Below are 27688 nucleotides of genomic sequence, written 5' to 3' on the forward strand. Positions count from 1 at the left end.
AAAGCTCTGGTCAGGCTGGTGGGTTTTGCCCTGTAAGATAAAAACGGCTGAGGATAAATAAAACAGAATGGAGCATGGATTTAAAATTAAGCAGAAATATCACATCTGAGAGCAAGTGATCTAAAATAAATAAATTTAATTAACTACATAAAAAGCTACTATGTTTTTGGCTATAAAATATTGGAAGGAGTTCCTTTCATGGCCTACCACTTAATCACTACTGAATGATATAAAGTATCCCGTGAAATAGCATACTGTCTCCTTAGACCTCCCAGCTCAGGGACCAATAGACCAGAAGTTAAACATAGGTTTCCTTAATCTCTTTAGCAGTTGTATTGTTTTGTCTTATCTCCTGCAGACAGCTTCTTGGATCGGCAAGTGTGCCCATTTTCTAAAGTTATTTTCCCCAATCTCCACCATATTAGTAAATTTACAGTATATTCCAATGAATATAAACTTAGCAAACAGTGTTTAATAATTTATTAACTTTTCCCATTAAATGGTACATTCTCTAAGATGACAAACAATTTCCTGGTAGTTTTATTTACAGTCTTCAGCGTGTTCTGTAAAACTCAGTAATGATTACACACTAAAACACACAACATACATATTTTCAAACATTTAAATAGATGCACATTTTATTCCAAAGTAATTCTACACACTACTTTTTCCATAAAAATATAAAAAATAGTTTAATTACTATATTTTACCTAAACCAGGATATCTAAGAATTTTCTTTCACATATGATGCCCTGTCCCAGAAAAAGGGAACTCCATCAATAAGAAATTGAAAAGGAGACTGCATCACAAAATTAAATGACTAATGCCATCTGCTTAAATTCACCACAACAGCAAATTAGTTCTATTTAGCAACTTGCAAAAGACATCTTGCAATATGCAGGGTTGTGATGCTAGTTTGCTGGGTTTTTTAAGCTAATATGCCTCTCATTTCTTTCACGAATGTGCACAAACTTCTTATGTAAAAATAATGGACTGAGCCAAATAATCATTTTATACTGCAGACTATAATGCCAGCTACCATGTGCCCAACAAACGTAAACTGACAATCTTACACTACATAATAATTTTGCAAAAATAGCAAAAGGGAAATATCTTCCTTTTGAGAACTATATTTAAAGGTGACTCATTTTTTCTAACCAAACTTCCAATGAAAATAGCTTTTTGTCCTTGCTTTGAAAATAATGCCTCAATTATATTTATGTTACTACCATTTCTCCAAGTTCTCTGACTCATATTCTGTGTGGAAAGCTAAATGAGTTGAGGAGGTGGGGCAGAGACACCACTATGGCCCCTCTCTTTTTAGGATACATTTAATTTTATAAAAAAGGCACAAAGATGAAACTCCTAAGCAGCATCAGTTATTATGATTCGCACCCCCTGCCCATAACCTTCATCTTATTCCAATGCTACTGCTGCAAGAGACATTCTTTGTCTCAGAGAATGTTACAGTTCCATGAGCTCAGGAAACAGGCAAAGTTGAAAAGACTAGCTAAAGCCTTTGTACAGTACAAACAGCATATGGATCTCTAACAAATTAGCGCTAATAAAAGTTTTATGTTGCAATTAATCTTTGACCTGGAAATCTCAGGAAAAACCATTTGAGAAAAGCTCAGCAGCAAAGTATAATATATTTCTCAGCAAAGGGACTGAAGTCACCCTCTGAGCAATACTGTGCATTCAGTTTAGCCAGATAATGGTAATGCTATTAGAGTACTACACAGCCAATGGTGTTAGAAGCTTTTATTCCTCTTCCTCCCTAACTAGTTTACAGGATTTTCTAAAACATAAATGAAGCTGCTGTAAACGGAGAGTCAGTATATGATGTATACAGCACAATCTGAAACAAGAAGGTTTTGCTCTCTGGCATGTAAACATTAGGGTTACTGGACTTTAGGTCGTATAAACAAATCTGATGACAGATTTTTAAACTAAAAAAGTAAAATTTCCTATTAAAGAATTAACCACAAAAATACTCTTTCAATAAGTCTCACTTGCCATGTATACCTTTTTATGTCTTATGACGAATATGTAAAACACTTAGAAAGTTTTAAACTGTAGAAATTTTAACCAGTTAAGCTGTTTGGCAATAATGTATTCAAAACCTCCTTACAGAATGACATTATCGTTCACTAATACCAGTCCTACATTGTCACCGAACATGGCACCATGCTATTTCTTCTTCTTTTTCTTCGGTGGCTCATCCTCAGAGCTGCTGTCTGTGCTGGTGCTGCTGCTACTGGAGGAACTAGAATCTGACTCGAAGTCTGAGGAAGAGGAAGAACTACTTGAAGATGGGGAGGATGAGGAAGTGGAGGAGCTTTCGTCACTGTCGCTTTCATCAGAAGAAGAAGAGGTAGAGGAATCTTCACTCTCGGATGAAGAATCACTAGCTGAACTGATGCTGCTGTTGCTGCTGGAACTGGTCACGCTCTTAGACCTACAAGAAACATGAAAAGGACAGGTGAGAGAGTTTCTTCCCAGTACAGTGGTCACTGAACAGACCTGCTGAAGGCACAACTACAAAAAACAATGTTCATTACAAGCTTGCTTTTATAAGCTCAAAACATTCACCATTTGGGCTCAAACTTTCCAGACATGACTTTGTCTGAAGCTGGTATTTCCTCCACTTTCTTGCTTCTGTTTTGAACAAATACCCTTCAGCCATTTGAGTAATGGGACAGTACAATACATACTTCCCCATTGTAAAACAAAACATAACTACAGGAGAAAAAGCAAAGGTTTGAAACTTGGTACAGGTATCATCCTTACTGAGGACTGGGGTCTTTGCTTGGTTAGAGTGGGAGAGAGGGAATAAAAGTTTTAAGTGATAGGAAAAAATGACTTTGGACAACAAAGGTTTTAGAAAAGCTTAATGAAGATCTGTTCCTTTGACACATTATTGTACATTCTCCCTGGATGAAATTCTAGCCCCACTGAAGTCAATGAGAGTTTTACTATTGACTCCAGTGGGTCAGAATTTCACCCAAGGGATGCTGCTCCCAAGCTACTGAGGGAGAAGGAATCCAACGTGCCCACCACTACGGTAACATTTTGTGGGATGGAGATTTTAATAACCTTAGGGAAACTTTCAGAAAAACAAATCCTTTAAAAATAGCTTTATCAAGGGCAAAGAAAAAACATGAATATGGGGGTAAATATCATGAAGGCCTGCATGCTCTGCCATTTTTCTGAATTCATATTCTGCAAACTCCAAGCTTTCATTTTGATTTTTAAAAATCAGTCATTTTCCCATTAAGATAAAGCTATTGCAGGTGTGCTACTGCTCCTAAGCAGTTTGAGATTTTGGTATGGACAATGCTACTAAGTGCCAAAAATGAACAACACAGGTTTTCCAAACATACCTCAGCCAAAAACCAAAGGTGCTAGCTCACCTTGCTCTCATTCCATTCAGTCAACTGAATGTCATTCCTAACTGATACTATGTAAAGTGCTAGAAATATTAAGCATAGGTTCGCTTTTCTCCAGAAAAAAGGAAATTAAATGCTCTTATAAGATTAAGAGTGCTTAGTTGAAAATCACTAAGTCAGGAAATTCATAAGCTAAGGTTATAACAACTACATTAACTCTGCCTCATTGTGCACCCACAGTTGTGTCAAACTGACATACGTGGAGCCGTGTGTTATAATGTTCTGAGCCATTAACATCTTAATATACATCTGTTATCTGTATTTTTCCCCCCAAACAGCTGTTTTTTCTATTGAGGGCAGTTTATATACAGCTGCTCAGGAAGGAATCTCCAGAAAATAAGCTAATAAAAGCCACATCTTAAAGTGGTGTTCGGAATCATTAGGATGGATCACTACATAGGTAGTAGAGTGGGTACTTTCAGATAATGTCTAATAGCTATTCCCTTGACAGAAATATTTTTGGGGAGAGGGCAAGGGCCAGGGATAGGAAGCAGAAAATCATCTACAGCAGAACTTCAGAGTTACAAACACCAGAGTTATGAACTGACCAGTCAATCACACACCTCATTTAGAACCAGAATTATGCAATCGGGCAGAGGCAGAGACGAGACCAAAAAAAAAAAAAAAAAAGTACAGTACAGTACTGTGTTAAATGTAAACTACTAAAAAATAAAGGGAAAACAGAATTTTTCTTCCGCATAGTAAAGTTTCAAAGCTGTATTAAGTCAATGTTCAGTTGTAAACTTTTGAAAGAGCAACCATAAAGTTTTGTTCAGAGTTATGTACCAACTCCATTCCCGCAGTGTTTGTAACTCTGAGGTTCTACTATACTTGCTTTCAGAAGGTTACATAATATATAGTCTGTTGGTTTGGTTACACAAGGGGGATGAATCGTTGGGGCAGATGAAGAAATGTACTTCCTTGAAAGAGGCAGTGATACACACATGGCTTAGACAGTGTAAGAAAAGTAACCTTTAGATCATGCTCTAGACATTTTTTTATATTTTGTATCTGAATAGATGCATTGATTTTGAAATTCCATTTCAATAAATGTATCAATAAAATGATTTTTATATAAGGCAACCCGAATCAGATCTCTGATACTGCACACTAGATACAACTACAGATAAGTGCCTCAGAATAAGCAGTAGACCCATGGATCAAAGGAGGCAGAATCAGCCAGAGTACAAGACCAAGCGTCTTGGGGTTTGCAATCTACCTTCCAAAAGAGTTCCATGAGGGAGGTGGTAAGGGCTAGTGTGGGCACAAGAAAGCCCAAAGCAACCTAAAAGTTATGGGGCACAGTTGCAGAAGTTTTGTCATTTCGTATTTTTCTGGTTAAGCCTGTAGCAATGCTACTGGAACCTTAACTTTTGCATCTCTTAACTTCAGGATTTTAAGTATACAACAACATGCTGTGTTGAGTATTTTTGTATTTAACTCTTCCTAATGCATAGTAAGTGTACTTGATGCCTTATATGCAAATAAATGAATACTGTGGCTGGATCTGAAGAGGCCTATAACACGTGAGAAAACAATTCAAACCAAGAATGTGTAATGTTTTAAAGGTGATCTGCAAAGAAAAAAATGGGTCTGTCAATATAAAAATAAAGTCTAAAATATTTTTTCCAAAATAAAAGGACGTCTTTAATAAAAAACATTGCCTCTTCAGCTGAGCTGAGAGCTCACCCAGAAATCCACCAGTAAAACCAGTCTTGACATTTTTGATATCTCATGGTAAATACAGGCTTTTTAAAAAAGCCTTTCTGGCCTCTTACATATATAATCTCATAGAGATACAAAGAAAAGGACACCAGACCAACATTTTAAACTTGTTTGCAAGTCTCCCTTAAAGGAGGGATTTTGACACCAAGGTTGTTTTCTGAAGTGGAGCATGGGTGGCTGTTTCAATCAGCAGAGCAGCAATAAAGGAGGCATTAAGCTAGAAGTGGGAGAAGACGGTTATACCATATTTCCATTTGGGATTGTCTCACAAAAATGTTGCTCGCAGATACTGAACACATGACAGCACCTATGGCAACCACATAAAGTTCTACTTGTTTTTTATACTAACACAATAATTAAACTGGTGTAGCTGTGGGCTCCCAGCAGCGCTAACACTGCTTCATAAGACCCAATTTTAGTGTCAATGATAGTTTTGTTTGGTTGGGTTTGGATTTGTTTTGTTTACAGTCGCTAGAAAAACTTTTAGAGGGAGATGACAGTTTGGAATGGGGAAGAGAGAAGGAACAGCAAGCTGAGGAGAAGGAACTATTATTAACTGGAAAACCGTAGTCAATTATTGCACTTATTTGAAATACAAAATAATGCCCTTCTAGCCAAAGGAAGGAATATTTTTTCTACTAAAGGGAAGAGTATGTAGAGAAGGGAAGATCAAAAAGGAAAAAGTGAAGTCAGAGAATTAGAAGGTGAAGGGGTTGGAGAAACTTCAAATGCTCATAGCATGACTACTTAAAGGAGGCCAAAGGCAACAAACAACCTTCACTGCAATTTCTACTTTCCGTATCCCACACACCCTCTTTCAAATTACCCTCTCCGTAATGAGTGCAACATAATGCAATGGAATAGCTGCAGTTTTAATCTTTTCCCACATACCTTTTTTTCTTGGTCTTCCTTTCTGCAGTACTTTCTCCAGTTCTAATTAAGGGGAGGGGAAAAACAATGGCTTTGATTAATGCAGTGGGAAAAATTAAGTAAACAGGTGCATAGTGGAGTTGAGATTTATAATATCATCATCCCACTGGCAGAAAAGTAAACAGTGGGTTGTAATGACTAAAGTTCACTTGGCACATTCACTTTCAGCCATTTTTCAACCCAAGAAGACATTCCCTATTACTTAAAAAAAACTGTTGTATTTTACCCTTTTAAACATTTTTTGTATTTGAGTATGCCACACTCTCAGTTACCTTCTGCTAAGGGTTATTTACATTAAAATGATACTGTCGGTGTGAAAAGAAGATGTGTACAAGTTTTCTTTACCTAATATCTCAAATTATTAAAACTAAGTTTTCAAAATCTAAATTAGCTTTCATCATTTACGTTCTTCATGAATTTCTCTCCTGTGCAATAGAGAGAAAAAAGTCCATTTTTATTAATAATATCTAGCTATTTCACTTTCAGGTCCTCATGCATTCACACACTGATAGAAAGTTTGGGTTTCAAACACTGCAGTGAAATGCTTGTTTAACAAAATACTTTCTCCATGGGATTTCCTTTTTAATTCCGAAGGAGATTTCTGTTGGTCTTAACTTTTGAGAAAACATTTCCACAAAGTAGCAGAATTAGGCCAAATTTGCCATGACTGTTCCCCTTTCAATTCATATGGTCATATCACCCTTTCAGCCAACAGCAGAAGTAAACCACATGAGGTCTCTATTTTGCATAGCATTTAAGTATGTAATTAATTCCATCCCTATTCGGGGAGTGGAGTAGCGTGTCTGTGTGGTTAAGGTCCTCAGCTACAGTCCTGAAGATCCTGGGTTTGAGTACCAAGTATCAGAGGGGTGGCCGTGTTAGTCTGTATCCACAAAAACAACGAGCAGTCCTGTGGCACCTTTAAGACTAACTGATTTATTTGGGCATAAGCTATTGTGGATAAAAACCCCACTTCTTCAGATGCATATCACTTGACTTCACACTGAAAGGTTTCCTCTACTCACCATCTTTGATGTGATGCTGGCCACATCACTCCCTGGTACACTGTTGGCTATGAAACTGATATGCCTTAACCACAGCAGCCCATTGAGCCATTGGCTCCAGACAGCTTTTAAGCATATGTTTAACTTTAGCTTGTATTTACGTCCCATTTGACATCCAGTGGATTTAAGACCTTTCCCAAAAAGGGATTCTTTCCTTAATCAAGGCCTAATATTAGAAGCAAACTTAGATAAATAGACGCAAAAACTATTTCTGGTTTTTACAATTCAGTTACTCACATTTCACTTAAAAGATGAGCAGCAATGGATTTTAGAAAACAGAGCTCATCCATACAGATTCCGAAATAATGTTGTTGTTTTTTTAACATAATATTTTAATAAAATGGTGGTAGGTAACATCAAGGAGAATGCAGACTTGCCTACCATCACACAGACCTGCAAAATGCATGAGCATATTGCAAGATGTCAAGCATTCCTGAACAACTGGTAAAATGTCATGGGTCTGTGTGCAAGAGGAGTGCTTTCCTCACATAATCCCCAGTAGCCATACAGAGGGTTCACTAAACTACAAACCAGGAGCTCACAAATTCTAATCCCAACTCTTTTACTAATTGTTCTCCATATTTCTGTGACCTCCACAACCTTTACTAATCAGGGCCTCATGCTCCACCTTAGAGGAGGCATTTATCATTCATTCATTTTACAGCAGGCAAAGCAGGGAATACAACTCCGGTCTCTAATTTGCCAAATTGCCTCTCAGAAGAAAGGGCCTAGATTATGTGTTAGCCTAACCCATGATAACAGAGCATAGATTCTTTGTCCCAATTTAGTGGCCAACCCAGACATAAGTTTATGAGTCTGCTACTACCTCCATGCTAATGTGTATTGTCCTGGAGCTCAAGTGGGAGAAGCTTATACTTTTAAATCCAGAACTCCCAGGTTCAAACTCTGCAGATGATCCAAACAGAGACATTATTATACATGGCTATGCAATCTCTACTCTACCATACTCAGCTCCCAGAGCCAGCAATACAAATCAGGAATCCTCATACTCTGCATTCACAAGCAGTTGTCTAACCCAGTAATAAAGTGTGCTATCTCCCCCTCTACAATCTGCTCCATAGGGGGACAACAGTAAGCTTCCCCTATCAGTTATTCCTATAGTTGCCATGGTAGAGGACGATGGCATAAATCTGAAGATTGTGGGATCAAACCTGTGTTGTTTTATTATTGCCCCACTGCTGCCCTATAGATAAACCAAGATCTTAATTTTCTACAGATGCATGAGCATTAAATCCACACTCCTCCCCTACACAGAATCACATAGCTGAAGTCCGTGCTAGTATGCAAATTAGTTACAAATATTAAAAATTGGGTAATTTACATGTATCACACAGAGTTGCACAAAACTTGGCAGCTACTGGAATGAAACCTTTCAAGCCTCCATTTGGTACTGTACTTATGTCATCATTCACTATAGAAAAGCCAGGGTGTCTGCCCTCAGGATGTTGAGGAGGTATTACACGTCTCAGCTTTGTACTACATAAAATGTATTACATTTTTAAACAAGCGGTAATTCAGTTTTCCTCTTTTAGAATCTTACAGCAACCTTTATAGAATTTTAGAAGCCTTTAAAATTCTCTTTTCATTGTCTTCATTAAGAACATTATTTGCAGTATTTAAAGTATCTTTACATTTCATTCTTACTTCACTTCCCTTCCTCACCCCAGCTATTGTACAGTACTTGATACCTAACAAGTAGGGACAAGGAAATATGTTCCAAATGTTGCATCAAAATTGGAATAAATTTAAGTGTCTAAAAGCACACAGTCATTATGTCTTAGAGGGCTTCATAATCAGAATTATTACTTTGTACTGAAGTTCCTTGATTTTAGGTCACACAACCTCCATCTAGGTTAATAACTAACTAGAAGGATCATAATGCAAAATTATTTTCACATTACCTAGTCTTGGACAACGAGACTTGTTTGCCAGTGCAAGGCTATATTAGATATGCAGTTATTCCATTTAAAAAACTACAGTTGTCAAAAAATGAAGATGTTAAGACTGACACAATGGCTTTAATTCTGGCCCTTGTAAATGCGTATTACTTTTACAACCATATTGTTCTATGTAGGTTTTTATATGGAATGTCCTAGCTTTTTGTTGGGGTTTTTTAAGAAAAGTCCAAAAAAATCATTATGTACACAGGTCATAACATAAGTGAAATAGATTTTGAATCTCATTATGCTGTAATTATGCACACCAATCAAGTTTTTTTAAAAAACCCTCACTCCCCCCACATCCCACTTTTCTCTAGAAAATAATTATTTTAAAAGTGCTTGTGCTAAAAAAAATTTTAATGCACCACCTATGATTTTCAAAGACTCATAACTGCCAAATCAAAACCAGTTTTTACTGCACCACTGAAAAGTGCATCTCATAAAATATTAGCCTCATACCAAATTTTACCTTTCTAATGCCAAACTATTTCCACATTAAACCTTTTAAAAAGAAATAGTTTAAAACATTTTTTTTATAATAAAGTATTTTCCTCTACACCGCTCATGTTTTTAAAAATGGCTGAACCATTTTTTGCTCAGACTTTAAAAGAAAATTAACCCTTCGGTGGAGACCTTGTGTAATCCCCACACCTTCTGGATGTGATGTTCTGTCCCCTTTAGTGGCACCAAGACCACTTAGAGATTAATGAATCTGCTACTGCCTCAGTTAAGGCTTTTAGCTCATTCCTTAGAGACTCATATATTAAGCTTCAGAGGTCCCAGGTTTGATCCCCCCACCACCAACCGGGGTCTGTCTGTGTTATACTTGCATAGAAAATTTCAGCCCCGAAAGAATAAAGATTTAGAAAGTTATAAGCAACTGACAAAGGGAAAAATAAAGTTAGAATTAAAATGCTTAGGACACCTTAAATCCTTGGGCTTCACTTGGCCAATGGCATTAAGCACTGTGTTGTCTAACCCTGCTTAAAACAAGTCTACACAACACATGGTTCAACACATCAGCAGCCATTAGTTCTTGCCTATGATAGTGTTCCTACCATTGCTACCAATAGTGAGTACCATTGCTATTCAGTATATGATAACAGCTAGGAGGATGGTTGACATAAAAATTATATGAAATATCCCTTTATGTTCAACATTTTGGAAAGCTTCTCAGTTCATTAAATTATTTTCTCTCTGAAGGCACTTTTGATTAAAAGGGTGAAATGTTTGAATACTGAATTCTTCTTCGCTGGGAGAAACAACAAAATTCTATCTAGGGGCCAAAAGAGTAAGTGAAGTCACATTTCAGATTAAGGCAAAGTCCAATTTGGCTATTTCTTCTTGGTTGCAGGTATCACCTGCCCAGGTGTCTCAGATGTCAAAACTGCAAAGCATGTAGTTCTTTTAATCCAATAAAATGTATCCCCGATATTTCTAGGAATAAAGAATTGGCAATACATATGAATTCATATCTTGCTCCCCTATTTGCTTTTTATTCTTCAAAACTAAATACAAGGAAAAACTATGCTTCTGATACACTGTTAACGTAGCACTTATGTTTTTGTTGGTGGACATTTATGGTGAGACTACAAAAATGGACACATCACATACTTTTCTAATTGTAATTGTTGTCCCCACACTTGAAAAGATGTACACAAACTGTTTTCTAAGCCCCATGTAAACACGTAATAAGGTAAGTGATCAAGGTGCCCAGAAAACAATGCCCCATTACATAAAGGCCCCATTACTTATTTTGACTTTATTCCAGTGACCCATTTTTGTTTAAAAAAACTGTTTGACCTAAGTTATAACAGGGAGAGGCTGACCAAATAACTTGTGGATACTGTGGGATACAAATACATATATACATCCTCTGATGTACATACAGTTACTATTAATGTTAATGGGAGTTACACATACAGACTCAAGAGAATGAACACAAAAACCACACAAAGAAAACTGACCACGCTACTACAATCTCCCAAATACAGTCTATACATACTTCTGCTAATGGCTTTTAAGCTTTAGCCCAGCTGATCTTACCTTTGTTGCAACAATAGTCTGTTTTCTTTTTCTTTCAGAGCTTTCGCTAATTCAACTGTCCTTGATGGTCTGTGTAGATATTTTCTTTTCCCTGTACATTCATAGGTCCAATGTCCAAACTCTAAACACTTCTGACATCTCACATGCTGCTTGTTGGCCTCCCTACAAAAATACAGAATTTGCTTAAGAGCAAGGTTTGTATTTAAAGCTGGGATATTTAAGCACAATCAACACTGTCTATTGAAAATTACATGGTACATTTTAGCATACCAGTCCTAAGACAAAGTATTTGTCTTGTTTAATTTGAGCTTCAACTGTCTGCCTGTATTTATTGATGCTTTAGCTTTTCTCAAGTCAGAACAATCCTGCATTTCACTGGAGCTCCAGACAAGCACATGCATATGTCTGCATATAGTCAATGGCAGGATTGGGTCCTTTGTGATTACTGGAATGTTCCTGTATCAGTTATTTATCAGAATGAACACAAAGACACTTTTCTATTCCAGAACTGGAGCTCTCAATTCTCTCTTTCTGCTGAAGTGGTAAAGACTAAACTACACTTGGCTCTTGGCAAGTGGTGTGTGGCCAGTATTTTAGTTTAGTAACTCCTATTGGTTGGTTTCTCTTTCAATCTTTCCTCACTGTACTGGGAGTTCATAATTTCCCATTCTCTTCAGAATTTAAAATTCATAAGCAACTATTAAAGAGTTTGAAGAAAAATGGAAGTGGAGCAATTCTTAAGTTTCAGCCAGTGAACAAAGGTAATTCAATTATGGAAAACACAATTCTTGTCCCAAACTAACTGGCAAATATTTTGGCAGCATCTTTTATATTCCGGCACCAACTGTGTGAAATATGGTTACATAAACATAGATAAATGTTAGTAAATTGTACTCGATGTTACAATCTCCAAAGAATTTGTACCTGCCTCCATAGTTGTTTCAAACAAGCACCTAAAAATCTGTTCCTATCCATTGAGTCAGTTTGTTGCAATATTTTGGACAGCCTAATTTTCAAATCATGGGAGTCTAGTGATTAGAGGCAGGACAGAATGTCAGACTAAATAGGACACTGTGTTCCTTGTGGGAAATTGAAGAGCAATCCTACAATTTCAGCAGCCAATTAATGACTGCTATCACAAAAGATGCAACTGAGGCATGTGAAGTTCAAAGGTAACATTTTACTCTGTCCATCCCAAGTATAACCTGATTCTGGCTTTCTTGCGTGCATAATTCACTAGAGTTAGCCATGCAAAATTTTACTCACCTGCTTCCTGAGAAGGTGTAAACTTTTAATTTTTCACCATCATCATAGTAAACATGGGTGAATAATTTTGAGCCCACACTGGTAAATATTCACAGAATTTTGCAATACTTTGCTAGAATTCACAGAGGAAAAAATGCTTCCTTTCAGTTTAATATGGGTTAAATGAGACTCTGATGATATACTCATCCTGAAGAAGGGAGTTCCCACTAATAACTTTTCACTGACACAGGAAAGGAGGTAAAGTTGTTTCCTCTGTTTTATTTTTCCCTCCCACGCCTCATTAATTTCTTTAGCTTTAAAATAAAATATTTAGCATTTTAATGCGATTCATATTTACACTCCCATGAGGTAGGTATTAGTCTAATGTTACAAATGAGGAAATTAAAGCAGAGATATTGAGTGACTCACCCAAGGTCACACCACAAATTGGTGCCAGAGCCAAGATTAAAGCTAGGATTTTCTGACTCCCAGTCTTCTGCTTAGTTTATTGCACCAAGCTGCCTTTCAGCTCTGCCTTTTACCCCTCTTCCCTCAACTGAAAGACTCACTTCGGAAAGTTCAGTCCATTCAGAGCCACATATATACAACAGCCATATACTACTAGAAAGAGGAAAATTCCTAACTCCATATTTAGCATTTAGACACAGTAAAGAGGAGGAGGATAGGAGGAAGGAGGAGAGAGAGGCTATTAGCATTGATGGATGTTTTGGTTTGGTGTGGAACTATGAGTCACCTACTGAGGTACAGAAGAATGGCATGGTTCATTGGCCTTTGTCATCACTTACTCAGGCTCCCAGGTCTATCAAGTTTCTAATAGTCATCCTGTCTATAACATCCAACACCTTTTCGAGACTAAACTTCTCTGGCTTCTTGCAGTAGCCCTAAGGAGAAATGGTGCTAATTTAGATTCAATAGGGAAAAAGTAAGACTCACAATTAATTGCACACAATTAACTTTGAGAATTTAATTTCAGTAGGGAACAGTACTTTTAGTAAGTAGGCTGAACAAGATTCTAGGGCTACTGAAAGGTTTTTAAAAGTTTCATTTTCTCAAGCTCCATTTCTAGACTCCACTGAGAGAATGTCTGTGAATACTGACCTGCCTTGAGACGCACATTGCACTCAATGGTCAGCCCCCCATTAGCCTAGTAAAATAACTCTACTTGAAATTTTACAAAGGTTAAAAAAAGAACTTAAGGTTAACTAGGTGTATTTAGACTACTGAATACATGGAGTTGTAAACAAAATGAGGCCCCAAACAGCTAGTAAACCATCATTGATATATTTTATGTGGTGGATGTCACTTAATAGACAAATATTAAAAAAGATCTTTGCTCCTAAAATGTTACCGTATAGGTTTGGATGTGCTGGAGGGGTATCCAAACTAATGGAAAGATACTGCTACCAGCCCCGACTAAGAAGAGGGGCTGAAACACCTATATACTGTAGCAATATATGTTTTAGACATGCTAAGAGATAGATGAAGATTCTTATGTCGCCTGCCTATTCCTCCATGGAGATTAGTAGAGAGGGAAGATTTTTCTGCTGCATCAACTTCCTGCCAACTCCTACAGAAATCAGTCTTGTCTCAACTGAAGCTCAGAGGAGGAGGAAGTTTGGTACATTGACTACATTGACAGAAAAAAACCTGGATTCAATCTGCAAGAGGAAGTAACTAGGTTGACGGAAGAATTCTTTTGTCAATCTAGCCGCATCTACACTGCGGGTTAGGTTAACCTAACTAAGGATGCAAAACTTTTCACAGACCTGAGCGACATAGCTAGGTTGATCTAATTTTTGAACAAAACCAGGCCTTAGACTGCTGGCTCTGCCACAGATGCCATATGTGAGCAGAACTAGCACAGTTCCTCCACTTAATGAACGTGCAAACACAAACAAACATTCAGCTTTTGGTGCCAACTCAAACCAGCACATATGTTCTCTATTGGAAGACACTAGAAAACTAGACTGTAAAACCAAACAAAAACATACCATCACTTCCAGGTCCCAACACCACTCATCTCCTGACCAAAAAAGCAGACAATTCCACCCAAACCAAAATAAAATCAAAATCTAAAAGCAATCTAATCACCAGGAAAAAAACAGATCAAACAAACTAGACTGCTACAGATTTCTAACCACAGCCCTAATAGCAAATCTCACACAAGTGAAATGGACAAGACTAAGGCCTTGTCTACACTACTAAGTTTTGTTGACAAAAGGCAGCCCAAGTCGGAGCAAAGACGACATGTTCCAGGAGGTACCGCTCTTCTCCAATGCAGAGAAAAGGAAATGCAAGGAGTGGAGGGAAGCTGAAAGGCAAGACAGAAAAAAAAAATCAGAAGTTTGTTAAGGATGCTACTGAGCGGATGATTAAAGTCACCGAGGAGCAACCACAGATGCTGAAGTCCTTAATAATGCTGCAGACTGAGCAGATGCGTGCCCACCCTCCTCTGCAGCACATTCAGATCTTTTTTCCATGCACCCCTCCCCAAACTCCACCGGCACAGTCCTTTCTGCTTTCCTGGATTTCTTAGTTTCCCCTTCACTCCACTCCCCAGGACAACTTTAAAAACGATAACTGGACCCACAGCTCAGATCATTTGCCCTTCCCTGGTACCTCCTTTTCCACCAAGCACCTTTGTGTGCTGTTTCTTGTACAATAAAAGCAAAGTTTTTGAACGGTAATTCATCTTTATTTGTTTCCTACAAATTGAGATAGCAGGCACTACCAATACATACACAGGCATTCTAATAATTTGCTTACTGGAATGTAATACCCCAAATGTCACCATTGCTTCCTAGGAAAACTACATGTAATGTAACATTGCAGCACCAATCACAGAGAAATACATGATTGGTTCTCATTTTCCAAATGTTGCCTCAAAGCCTCCCCAATTCAAATTGCCCCCCTCTGACAGCTCAAAATCAGCAGCAAAGCAGTCTGCCTCAATACTCCACCTCTGAGAAAATCTTTCACCCTTAGCTTCACAAAGATTATGCAATGTACAAATTGTAGCTATGACCATGGGAATATTATCCTCACTGAGGTCTAACCAGCCATAAAGGCATCGCCAGCGCTCCTTTAATCTACCAAAGGCACATCCCAGAGTCATCCAGCACCTACTCAGCCTGTTGTTGAACCACTCCTTACTGCTGTCCAGGTTTCCTGTGTTAGGTTTCATGAGCCATGGCTGTAAGGGGTACGCCGGGTCTCCCAGGATCACTATGGGCATTTCAACATCCTCTACTGTAATCTTCTGGTCTGGAAATAAAGTCCCCGCTTGTAGCTTTCTATACAGGCCAGAGTTCCTGATGATGCGTGCGTCATGCACCTTCCTGGACCACCCCACATTCATGTCAGTGAAACGCTCATGGTGATCACCAAGTGCCTCCAACACCATGGGGAAGTACCCTTTCCTATTGATGTACTCTGTTGCAAGGCGGTCTGGTGCCAAAATTGGAATGTGCGTGCCATCTAGTACCCCTCCAGTTACGGAAACCCATTTCTGCAAAACCGTCCACTATTTTATGCATATTTCCCAGAGTCATGGTCCTTCGTAGCAGGATGCGATTAACTGCCCTGCACACTTGCATTAATGAAGCCCCAACAGTCGACTTTCCGAATCCAAATTGATTCACGACCAACCAGTAGCAGTCTGGAGTCGCCAGCTTTCATACGATTACCACACACTTCTCTACTGATAGGGCAGCTCTCATTCTGGTGTCCTTGTGCCACAGTGCTGGGGCGAGCTCCGCACACAGTTCCAGGAAGGTGGCTTTCCGCATCCAAAAGTTCTGTAGCCACTGCTCGTCATCCCACACCTGCATGACAATACGATCCCACCAGTCAGTGCTTCCCGAGCCCAAAAGCAACAGTCTACCCTCTGCAGCTGTTCTGTGAATGCCAAAAGCAATCTAAAGTTGCTCCTATGCATACCACACAGCATGTCAGGCAACTAGGAGTCTTCTTCAGTTAGGCGACTAGGAGTCTTCTTCACAATTAACTGCACTGCCATCTGCGATATCTTCATGACAGTTATCAGAGCATAAGAGAGCAGTGCGGGATCCATCCCTTCTCACAAAGATGCCGGGGTGCACAGCAAAGAAGGGCCATTGAAAAATTCTGCAAAAGAAAGCCGGAAGCCCATGGAATGCTGGGACAGAAAGCAATGCTTCACAGGACATAAAGCCCAGTCCCAAGATGCGCCACGATCTGCTCCACCTTCCCACAAGACCTAGCGGCAGACTGGACTGTGGGATACATACTCACAGTGCACTGCTCACACTGTTCATGCTAGTGCCCCAAGTGTGGACGTGCTCTGCTGACAGAGGAAATGAGTGTGAACATGCAATACCGATTTTTATGATCGCGTTTTTTGAGTCTTGACATAACTTTTGTCGACAAAACTGTAGTGTACACAAGGCCTAAGGCAAGCTCATGCTGAACATGGGATCAGTGACTATAAACTGTAAATGGAAGCTAGGAGATACATAGCACAATGCAAAACACGTACAACCAACATGTAAAAGGATAAGTTGAAATGGAGAGACTGTTCCAAAATTAAAGGGAAATAATTATTCCATAAATCATCAGAAATTATGAAACTTTCCACTGAAAAGCAAGGAAAAACTACATAATCCTGGAAAAGGAAGAAATGCAATAACACTATCCACCCCTTATTATCGCAACTGAAACAGACAAATATGACAAATCATTACAGGGAATAAACTCCCAAATACTACAGTGAAACCCTAAACAGACATTTGATGTACTTTCTCCCAGGCTTGTTTTTTGCTCACTTGGCTTGAAAGGCTAACAACAAAAAAATTCATTTGAAATTACTTTGGCCAAGATACTTTAAGGTGACCTACAGAATTTAAAAACAAAAATGTAGGCTTATGCTTTTTTGTGTGCACTTCTGTGGACGTGTTAATAAACCCGACATGACTTTTTTCTGCCTTTCTTTTGTTAAACTTTAAAATAGTGTGTTTTGTCCCTGGTTTACTTGTGGACCTCATGAATCTCCCAGACTGGTGTATTGTGAGTTCTCACACCTTAACTGAAAGGTGGGGGTGTTGAACCTTTAACATTTTGTGGAAAGAATGCCATGATTGATTAATAAGACATTGTTGTTAACAACTACTCAAAACCAGAGTTTTAAATAATCGGACTGAGACATCTTCCCCTCTCAGTCATTCAGCTTTCATTCTTTACTCTTGTAATACCATCATTTCACTAGTTCTTTAATCACCATAGTCTGCCAAAACACACAAGATCTGAATTTCTGGTGTAAAAAACAAGCAGAATATTTTCTGAACTTTTGAAAAGGGGAAGAAAAAAGCCCATTTAACCTCTTTGTTTATCAGGGGGCTGATCTGTAGTGGTACTTAGCTATCTCACACTGATAGTGAAACACTTAGTTTGTTAACATTTGTAAAGAGCTTTGAAATCCTCAGATGCAAGGAGCTAGAGAAGGGAAGAGTATTTATTATTCCTGTAAGGCTCTGTACCATGGTTAACTTAATCTTCCAATCTACATTATAGAATTTGTTTTTAGGAATCAGTGAACAGCAGGCCCGTCCCAGTTCACAGTCAGCACAGACAGGGTAGAGTCAGCTCTTTCTCGGAGGAAGTACTTCATTATCCATCCCAACTAAAGATTTACAACTTTAAAAGAATAAAAATCTGCTCTCACGCTGCGGCCCTTTAACCGTGGGACTGTCCCCCTATGGGGGTGGGGGGATTGCACTCCAGTGCTGCAAGGTGCACGTCAGACACCGGAGGGGCTGAGGGGTCCTGTACACTTGCAATGCATTATCTACTGCCCATCACCGCCTATACCACGGCCCCTGGCGTACGCGACTGGCCTGGCCAGCCACCGCTACCCGCCCCGCTCCCGAAGGGCTTGCTCCACACCCCACTTGCAGGCTCTCCGGGTTGGGTGAAGGCAGCGATTCTGCTCCCCACACACCTCCCGAGGGGTCCCACGCACACGAGCATCACCGCCTCCGCCGGGATTCCCCTCCGAGGCGCCCCCTCCCAGGAGAGCCCGCGTCCCTGAGGCTTCCCCTCCGAGACAACCCTCCGCTCTCCTGCCCACGGGACGCCGCTTTTCTCGGGCTGCCGCACGAAGACAAGCCCCTCGGGGATCCGCTGTCTCCGAGGACCCGCCCTTAGCCCCCGGCCCGGCGCACTCACGCCTGCCGCCGAGCGATGAGTCGGTGCATGGGAGTCGCCATCTTAGCCCCTGGCCGGAAAGTGAGGGATGCCGACGATAGGCCACCGCGCTGCATGCTGGGCAATTCCGCCCTCCTCCTCCTTCCCCATTGGGAGAGAAGCCGGCAGCTGCCTGCCACCAAGAGCCAGGCGCCTGGCGGCTAGAGAGGACGTGCGTTGCGGCCCGTCATCTACCTCAGCTCCACTCCTCCGGGCCTGCCGAGCCGCTCGCGGCTCCCTGCCGTTCCAGCGGTGCGCTCAGCTCTGTCCAGTCTCCTTCTCCCCCGGGGCCTCTCCCCGGGCGGTCCGTCCCCCTCTTACCCCCCTGTACCCACAGTGCATAGGCACCAGTTCCCGTCTCTTGTTTTCGGCTTGGGCTGGTCTCTTCACGCTTCTGAGTGTCACACTGGTGGATTTGGCTTCTTTCTCTAAGTTTCTCTAGGTCACCCTCTTTTTCTCTTCCCAGGGGGTTTCCACGTTATCACTGGCCATAGAAGTGCATCCTTAAAGCCTCTCCTAATATGCCCTCCATCGTCATCTTCTTACCACGTTTGATGCTTTAGCTTAGATTTTGATCTTACCATGTTTGATGCTTTAGCTGTAGATTTCCATGACTCAGCTCCGTAAAGGAGGACAGACGTGTTGCCAATGTTAGAAAACTGTATTTTTGTGTCTGTGCCTATCATAGAAGTGTAGGACTGGAAAGGACCTCAATGGGTCATCTAGTCCAGTCCCCTGCATTCAAGACAGGACTAAGCAATAACTAGACCATTCCTGACCAGGTGTTTGTTTAACTTGCTTGTTCTTAATCAATTCTTATGAATGAGACTCCACAACCTCTGTAGGGAATTTGTTCCAGTGCTTAACTTCCCTGGGAGTTAGGAAGTTTTTCCTAATACCCAACCAAAACTTCCCTAGCTGCGGTTTAAGTCCATGCTACTTTTCCATCTCTTTTCAAGTTTATAAAAGCTGTGTGGTGCTTCTGATATTTGTTGCTTGATATCTAACATGGTGTCACTATCATTGTACATCTCACTCTCTAGATAAGTAAAATAACATACTATTTCTAGTGTCTCTTCATCCGCTCTGATGATTATTTTTGATACATGGATAGCTATATATTGTCTTCTTTTGTGGTTGAACAAACCAGCTTGCTTTGCTGTATCTGCCAAAAGCTGTATCTTTTTTTTCTTTAAGAACTAAGCATGACAATGTCATCAGCAAAAACAAGGTCATCCAATTGTGTGTTATCGTTTGTCCATAAAATTCCTTGGTTGCCTTTTGCAGTTACTTTCTTCATGACATAGTCCATGACAAGTGCAAGTAATAGTGAGGACATAATACACCCTTACCTTACTCCAGTTTTCACTGCAAATTGTTGGCTGATGTTGTCACCACCTCAGATTGCGCTTTTAGCATTATCATACCGATCCTTGATTAGTCTAATTATTTTTGCTGGTGTTCCATAATATGCCCTAATTCTTCAAAGACTGTCTCTGTGTATGCTGTCAAAAGCCATCTGGAAATCTGTAAGATTTACCACAAGAGGTGCTTGCTACTCCACACTTTGTTTTATAACATGTCTGAGAACAATACAATCTGTGCATGATTCCATGGTTTAAATCCTAAATGGTCAAAATCCATTTCACTCTGGGCCTTCTTAAACCGACACTGGGCCCTGACACCCCCATAGGTGTCAGCCAAGTATGTTCTCCGTTGAGGCCTGATCCCTATACACAACTCCTTCCTCTTGTTAATTACTTTTTCCTCATGGTGAACACTGCCCGCAGTGGGGTTGCCCGCATCTTGGCCCCTCCCACAAGCCCACATTTCCTTCTGTCTTCCCCTCCCTTTCTGGGGAAGATTCTTTTGGCCTCGCAGGGTTCAGTTATACCCATTATTGCCTCCCAGACACCCTCATTTCAGGGAACTACTGAACTGAGTGAATTTGGAATGGTAGAGCTGATTCTTTCCTGGATTAGTTTGAATGGAACATTGAAACACACAGAGAGAGGAAAAAATCCTTCATCACAAGAATGATAAAATTAAATGGCTTTCAAACTTCAATAATCCCAAAGGAGCTGAGGTTCCCTGGAGTCACAGTCTGATTTAGGATTTTCAGTTCTTAGATACCACAGTGATAGGTGCTATAGATAAACCAAAAATAGATACACTGTCCCAATTTTATTCAGGTCATGTTGCTTGCCTCTCCACACTTTATTTGATTCCTGCTGTGTTCAGGGAATGCTGTGTTCAGGGAAACAGGACTTTGATGCAATCCTATTTATTTACAAACATACACCTGACTCCATCACCAGTTTCTTCTTCTAACTGGACAAGACCCCAAATTCTTGGATAACTGCTCAGGTCATAAGGTGTAATAACTGGTCTTGTTTCCCAGAGCTTGTTCTGACCGTGTCCTTGGCTTGACCACAGAGTTCCTATGTGATGCTAGGCAGTTACATAAACCAGTGTTACCACTTTGTGTTTTTGTTGCTATATTAGGCTCTAGAGATACTGACTGTATAAATGGATACAACAGGTTTCACACATACTCACATGATATATTTTGGACAAAGAAGTACCCTTCCTGTGGGTTGCTGGGTTTTCTTAAGTTGGTTATATTTTTAAATATATACAACTAATATAGTAATGCATCTCAACTCTGAGCCAATCCAGTGTTCTGTTTTGTGCAGATTAAATCTACCAATAAGAACTCTTGACACACATACAAGCCCTTCACACCAGTTCATTTCAACCAATAGAATTGCAGCATACAAATGAGGTGGAGAAGAAGAGTAATTATTGGTGGAAGTTCCTCTGACGTTAAATGCCACCACTTTGAATTGCTTGAGTTATTGACAAATGCTTGACTGTAACCATACAGTTTGGTACAATTCATAATTATAACCTAGTTTCCTCACATAACAATTCATAATAATAATTAAAAACTAGCCTGTACACAAATGTACAAGGAAATTTAAATATGTGAAAAGTTTGCAGCTGTAGAAACACTCTGGCTTTGAGCTAGAGAGATCCAAGCATATATCAGACAGTCCTCAAATTTCAAAAAGGAGTCATTTAACTCATTAGAAATCCTAACACTTCAAAGTATTTACTTGTAGCTTTCCCAAAAATACCATCTCACCCCTACATGCATATATGTTAATTTTATCAGGCCCAGTTTTATATCTCTCTACTAATACCCTACTAATACCCTATTTCAACCAAAAAGCTAAAGTCTGCCTCAAATATGGAGCCATGATTATGGGTTCATAATATATTAAATAATAGTGATCTCTCCAAATAATGGGGATATTCCATTTCAATAAACCACATTTACCTATATAAATCCATGAATTCTATAATTAAGTGTAAATAAATACAATTCTGGTGAATCACGAGGCAGGTTTTTTGCCCCACTCCATATGGCCCAAAAGGAATGGAGTTCCTAGCTATGCCAGCAGCAGTCATACAATGTGTGCTCTATTAATAATAATAGCATCCTCTTGATACAGTGGCAACCAATTAAATGTTGCCTATGGCTGATAAGATAGTAAAAGGTTTTGTTATATATAAACATTTCCAGCTCATCAGAGTTAATTATTGTATGACTCATTCCTGAATCTAATGGCAGTTCCCAGCTCCAAACATTTCAACTGTAATGTCTAATGGCTGATTGCTGTTGCCCTATACTTCAGGTGTCATACTATATTTGGGGCTTTATCTGGCGTCTAATCCCTGTCTCCTTTTGGGTGATACCTTGTACTAATCCTGTGACTATTCACATCCGACTCCTGCATCTTTCTTAATTTCTGATGTCCAATATCTGAGACTTCACTCATAATTATCTTCTGTAGTATCTGACTCTTGTTTACTGAATCTACTGCCAGTACCTGGTGTTCAGCCTGAATTCCTGTGGTGGTATCTCACTTCTGATGATGAAAGTAAGAAAGGAGAACTTCCTCTCCCAGGACTGAGCTAAGAAACTTCCTTAAGACAAGATAGCTAAAAGCATATCCTTGTAACAGCCCATAATTTATTATAATTTGTTTGTCTGCTGCCAGCTTTTATAGCACTTTTATACCACTTTCATCTAATCCTGTTCAGAGAGGTCTTGACAACACAGTGGTAAAAGCACCTGTCCTCTAGCTCTACTAAGTATCAGAAGGGTAGCCGTGTTAGTCTGGATCTGTAAAAGCAGCAAAGAGTCCTGTAGCACCTTATAGACTAACAGACGTATTGGAGCATGAGCTTTCATGGGTGAATACCCACGTCGTTGGAACTAACACTCCCATTGTGTCTAGCACCAGTGGAGTTGTACCAATGCTAATGCAACGGCAGGAGATTTCTCTAAAATTAGCAGCGTAGAAAGGGCCTCTGATTACAGGGTGCAGACTTTGCACAGGAAACTCACATGCCAAGCTGTTCCGCAGTATGTTGTTTGTTGCCAAAGTGTGGTGGGGTTTTACTTGTGTTGATGCTTCAATTATGCAGCTTCTAGGAGGGCATTCCAGTTTACATTCTTCTTCCACTGAGGGCCTTGCCTCTGCAGCTGCCTATGACCTGACTTGCCTCTTGAACAGCAAAACCAGAGGAAATGCACTGAAATGCTGATTAACACAAGAATCTGATTACAAACATCATCCAAAACCTAGACTAAATGTTCAGCGTCCTTACACAGCACTCAGGCCATTTGAAGGGAAGAGGATGGCTTAAGGATGGTTCAATGAACTGGCTGTGCACATCAATCCTGTCTTAGCATGCTAGGTTGCTATTTAAAGCTGCAGTATCATTAAGGTACTTCTAAGTGGGCCTTGCAGGAAAATTGCTTTCCAAAATGCTGCACCCTTTGTGTGGAAAGGTGAGACTGGGCACAAAGTTGGGGGAAAGCCTAGAGAAAGTAACTTTAGCTGCCAATCACATGAACATTGAGCTGCTCTATGGCAGTTCGTCAGAAGGAACAGGTAGATATTCCTGCTGTGGCTCCCAGTCAAAGCTTTAGCATTCTTCCACCCACCCACCCCGCACCAAACTGCCTTGCCCATATTTTTTCTGCAAATTTATTTCTCATGAAAGCAAGATAGCAGATTAATGGCCCTGAAACTAGAGTCTTCTGTTTAGCACAGAACTAGAACAGCCTGGGCAGCAGCTGTACACGTTTCCCATCACAGCCTGCAATGGACCAAATCTAAGGGTGAAAGGGCAGTTAAGTCTCCATAGACATAGATCATCTCTCCTTTGTCAAGACCGCCCTATACTAGTTCCAAGTGTGGTGGTGAATTTAGTGACAGGGATGCCTGCCCCTACGATTTGAACTGAGACCTATCAAATTCATTTTCCAAAAGTCACCAAACAAACAATAATAAGATAGGGAGAAAAGGAGAGAAAGAGAGAGGCATCTCACACAACAAAGAAGTTATAAACCTGAGGGACTAAACAGGACAGTGGAGCTTTTGGTAGTTGTAGATTGTGGGGGTAGGGGCAGGGCAGACGCATCATCAAGGATCTACAACCTATCCTGAAGGACGACCCATCACTCTCACAGATCTTGGGAGACAGGCCAGTCCTTGCTTACAGACAGTCCCCCACCCTGAAGCAAATACTCACCAGCAACACACAACAGAACCACTAACCCAGGAACCTATCCTTGTAACAAAGCCTGTTGCCAACTGTGTCCACATATCTATTCAGGGGACACCATCATAGGGCCTAATCACATCAGCCACACTATCAGAGGCTCGTTCACCTGCACATCTACCAATGTGAAAAATGCCATCATGTGCCAGCAATGCCTCTCTGCCATGTACATTGGCCAAACTGGACAGTCTCTACATAAAAGAATAAATGGACACAAATCAGATGTCAAGAATTATAACATTCAAAAACCAGTTGGAGAACACTTCAATCTCTCTGGTCACTCGATTACAGACCTAAAAGTGGGAATTCTTCAACAAAAAAACTTCAAAAACAGACTCCAATGAGAGACTGCTGAATTGGAATTAATTTGCAAACTGGATACAATTAACTTAATTTGAATAAAGACTGGGAGTGGATGTGTCATTACACAAAGTAAACTATTTTCCCATGTTTATTCTCTCCCCCTCCCCCACTGTTCCTCACATGTTCTTGTCAACTGCTGGAAATGGTCCACCTTGATTATCACTACAAAAGGTTTTCTCTCCCCCCTTCCTGCTGGTAATAGCTCATCTTAAGTGATCACTCTCCTCACAGTGTGTATGGTAACACCCCTTGTTTCATGTTCACTGTGTATCTATATCTCCCCACTGTATTTTCCACTGCATGCATCCGATGAAGTAAGCTGTAGCTCACGAAAGCTTATGCTCAAATAAATTTGTTAGTTTCTAAGGTGCCACAAGTACTCCTTTTCTTTTCACTCCTTGGAGTCAGGCCTCTCTTGGACAGTTCAGATGTTAAAATCTGTTGCTCCTGTAAGGAGTCAATATTCACCAATTTGCTAGTTTAACTGGAGTTACCAAACAGTTCAATTTACACACAGCACTGTCTTAGTTTAGATTAAAAAATAAAACAAGTTTATTAATGAAAGAAGATAGTATTTTAAGTGAATTTAGGTATAAGAGATAAAGTTAGAAATGGTTACAAGCAAGTAAACGTAAAAACACACATCTAAAGTCTAAAACTTGATCTAGTAAGTTTTTGTTCAAGGCTTTCTTTAAGATAGCCTTTCTCACCCCAGGTCTTCCAGCAAGATGGTGAATGACCCTTTCCTTGGTCAGGATCTCTCCCAGAAGCCCAAAGGTGCTGGTGCCTTTGTCTTCTTAGATGAACGAGAGAGAAGTTGGGGTTCTCTTACCCTTTCTTTTATAGTCCAGTGAACCTCTGATGTGGATTCTTCCGAGGGTTACCCTTCAAAGTAAAGTTTATGCAATCAGTAAAGAAGGTGACATGGAGTCTGCTAGTAAAGAAAGCTCCATGCTTTTTCTTCACCACCTTGTGTTTGCTGAAATTCAAATTGTTCTGTTTCCTGCTATCTCCTCCCCTTGCTTTTCTGAGAATGCTGTTTACTACTGATATATATAAACTGAGGTAAACACACATTCCTTTTTGAGGATAGGCCTGTTTAGCAACTTTTGCCGAGGCAGAGCAGAGTTTTGAATATGTGCCAACACAGGGGTGGGAAAACTTTTTGGCCCGAGGGCCACATCGGCGTTGTGAAACTGTATGGAGGGCCGGGTAGGGAAGGCTGTGCCTCCCCAAACAGCCTGGCCGCTGGTCCCTATCTGCCCCCTCCCACTTCCTACCCCCCTCAGAACCCCCGACCCATCCAACCCCCCCTGCTCCTTGTCCCCTGACCACCCCCTCCTAGGACCCCCGCCCCTAACTGTCCCCCACTAGTCCGCCCCCATCAAACCCCTCCCGCTCCCTGTCCCCTGACTGCCCCAACCCCTGTCCACACCCCTGCCCCCAAACAGGCCCCCCAGGACTCCCATATCTATCTAACCCCCCCTGTTCCCTGTCTTTATTAATAGTAAATAAATAGTAAATTAATAGTAAATAGTAAATAATTATAAAGTTAATATAAAACTTAATTAAGTTTTATATTAAATTAATTAAATTTAATTAAATTAATTAAAGTTTAATTAAAAATTTAAATTTAATTTACTTAAACTTAATTAAATTAATATAAAATTAATAGTAAATAGTAAATAATAGTAAATAGTAAATAAATAGTAAATTAATAGTATTTATTTAGGTGGCTTTTATTTAGGTGGCTAAGTATGGATTTATTGTCATAACTTCAGATACCCACAGCTGAAAATGCTGAGAGAGGGCAGGATTCTTTAAAAAGGAAAAGCCAAATATTTTCATTTGAAAAATAACAGCATTTTATACCCTTGCACTTGTCATTTTGAAGATCACCCTCTATCTTTCTGAAGGTTTCAAATCTCTTTCACACAGTGCACTGTGTATCATTTTCTAGTGGGGGCATCATTGGTGTAATGTTCCCATGCCAACGTATTGTTGCCATTCTAACTGTTTCCTCTCTGAGTTCCTGTGTGGTGAGTATTCCAAACATCGGCCTATAAAAATGTGTGATATTTTTAGACCCTGAGTTCACATTTCAGTGAATGCTAAGTATCTTTGTGTGTCAACAGTTCATAAATGTCTCCCACTGGAGTGTGAAGCATGTCAGCGTAGCAAAGACGTAACGTGGGCAGTTTGTGGAAGCTTACATCATTAAATACATCACTGGAATTTATTAAATTGGTTTAAAATGAATCCACAAGCATTTCCATTCTGGAATAAAACCAGCATAATGTAATACATGAAAAGCATCTTAGTGGGGGTACTACAGGTTTCAGGCTAGGGATTGGTAACTGGATGCAGAACCTTTCATTTATTGTTCATTAGTTCAAATCCAGCCCTCGTTGGTAGTGAATGAAAGCTGTTACCAGTGGCTTCTTGGTGGCCCAGATGAAATTAATTTGGTGGGTTTCCACTCATGCCCTACTGGGACAGGTCCTTGCACCACAGAAATCATTGTAACATTTGGAATGTGTATTGGCAATCTCAGCGGGAAGTAAAGACTGAATGGGTATAGGGACTGACCTCTCCTCTTGTCCCAAGAGATGGTCCCTTCACTTCAGCATGAAGGCTCATTGGACCACATCCTTGAACCCATGCACATCCCAAGTACATGAGCTATGTGAAGTGAATTTCCATGGGGATTCACAGGAGGAAGGAATCTTCCCCCACTCTAAACCACTAAGTTGCATCTGTCAAGAATGCAGCCTGCCTACTCAGGCCGGGCCAGAGAGAGAGAAATTGATTCTCCAGGGCTGTCTTCACAAGCCTTAAACTGAGTATGTTAAAAAAAGATATAGAACATTGTCACTTGACTAGAAGGGTTCTCACAACAATTTTTTTGGTGGCCTCAGAAAGCCAACTCTTGTTGGTGGCTGCTTAGACAATTTTTCCTAAAACAATTAACTTTAGAAAAAATAAATAAATAAATTAGTATGATTTGGACATGTACCTGTGCATA

General features: G+C 40.1%; 1 protein-coding gene across 3 annotated transcripts; it reads right to left on the minus strand.

Annotated features, from left to right (window-relative positions):
- Positions 1-465: 465 nt before the first annotated feature.
- ZCCHC10 (zinc finger CCHC-type containing 10) lies at positions 466-18737 on the minus strand. 3 transcript variants are annotated; one of them, XM_073355685.2, is made up of 4 exons: positions 18643-18737; positions 11176-11337; positions 6066-6107; positions 466-2458 (listed from the first exon to the last, which is right to left on the minus strand). In XM_073355685.2, exons 1-4 carry the CDS (start codon positions 18735-18737, stop codon positions 2191-2193), a joined length of 567 nt encoding a protein of 188 aa, XP_073211786.1. In that variant the 3' UTR covers positions 466-2190. The 3 variants fall into 3 exon arrangements, with proteins under 3 accessions (XP_073211786.1, XP_073211788.1, XP_073211787.1); XM_073355687.2 differs by lacking the exon at positions 18643-18737 and adding an exon at positions 18437-18635; XM_073355686.2 differs by lacking the exon at positions 18643-18737 and adding an exon at positions 18416-18635.
- Positions 18738-27688: the final 8951 nt, after the last annotated feature.

Source organism: Lepidochelys kempii, chromosome 8, assembly GCF_965140285.1.
Source record: "Lepidochelys kempii isolate rLepKem1 chromosome 8, rLepKem1.hap1, whole genome shotgun sequence".
Lineage (NCBI taxonomy): Eukaryota > Metazoa > Chordata > Testudines > Cheloniidae > Lepidochelys > Lepidochelys kempii.

Coding starts and splice junctions, on each gene's coding strand:
- ZCCHC10 (XM_073355685.2), bottom strand. CDS start 18,737: ATGCAGCGCGGTGGCCTATCGTCGGCATCCCTCACTTTCCGGCCAGGG. Junction 11,338..18,642: donor CTCATCGCTCGGCGGCAGGC/GTGAGTGCGCCG, acceptor GTATTTTTGTAG/GGAGGCCAACAAGCAGCATG. Junction 2,459..6,065: donor AGGAAGACCAAGAAAAAAAG/GTATGTGGGAAA, acceptor TGTTTCTTGTAG/GTCTAAGAGCGTGACCAGTT.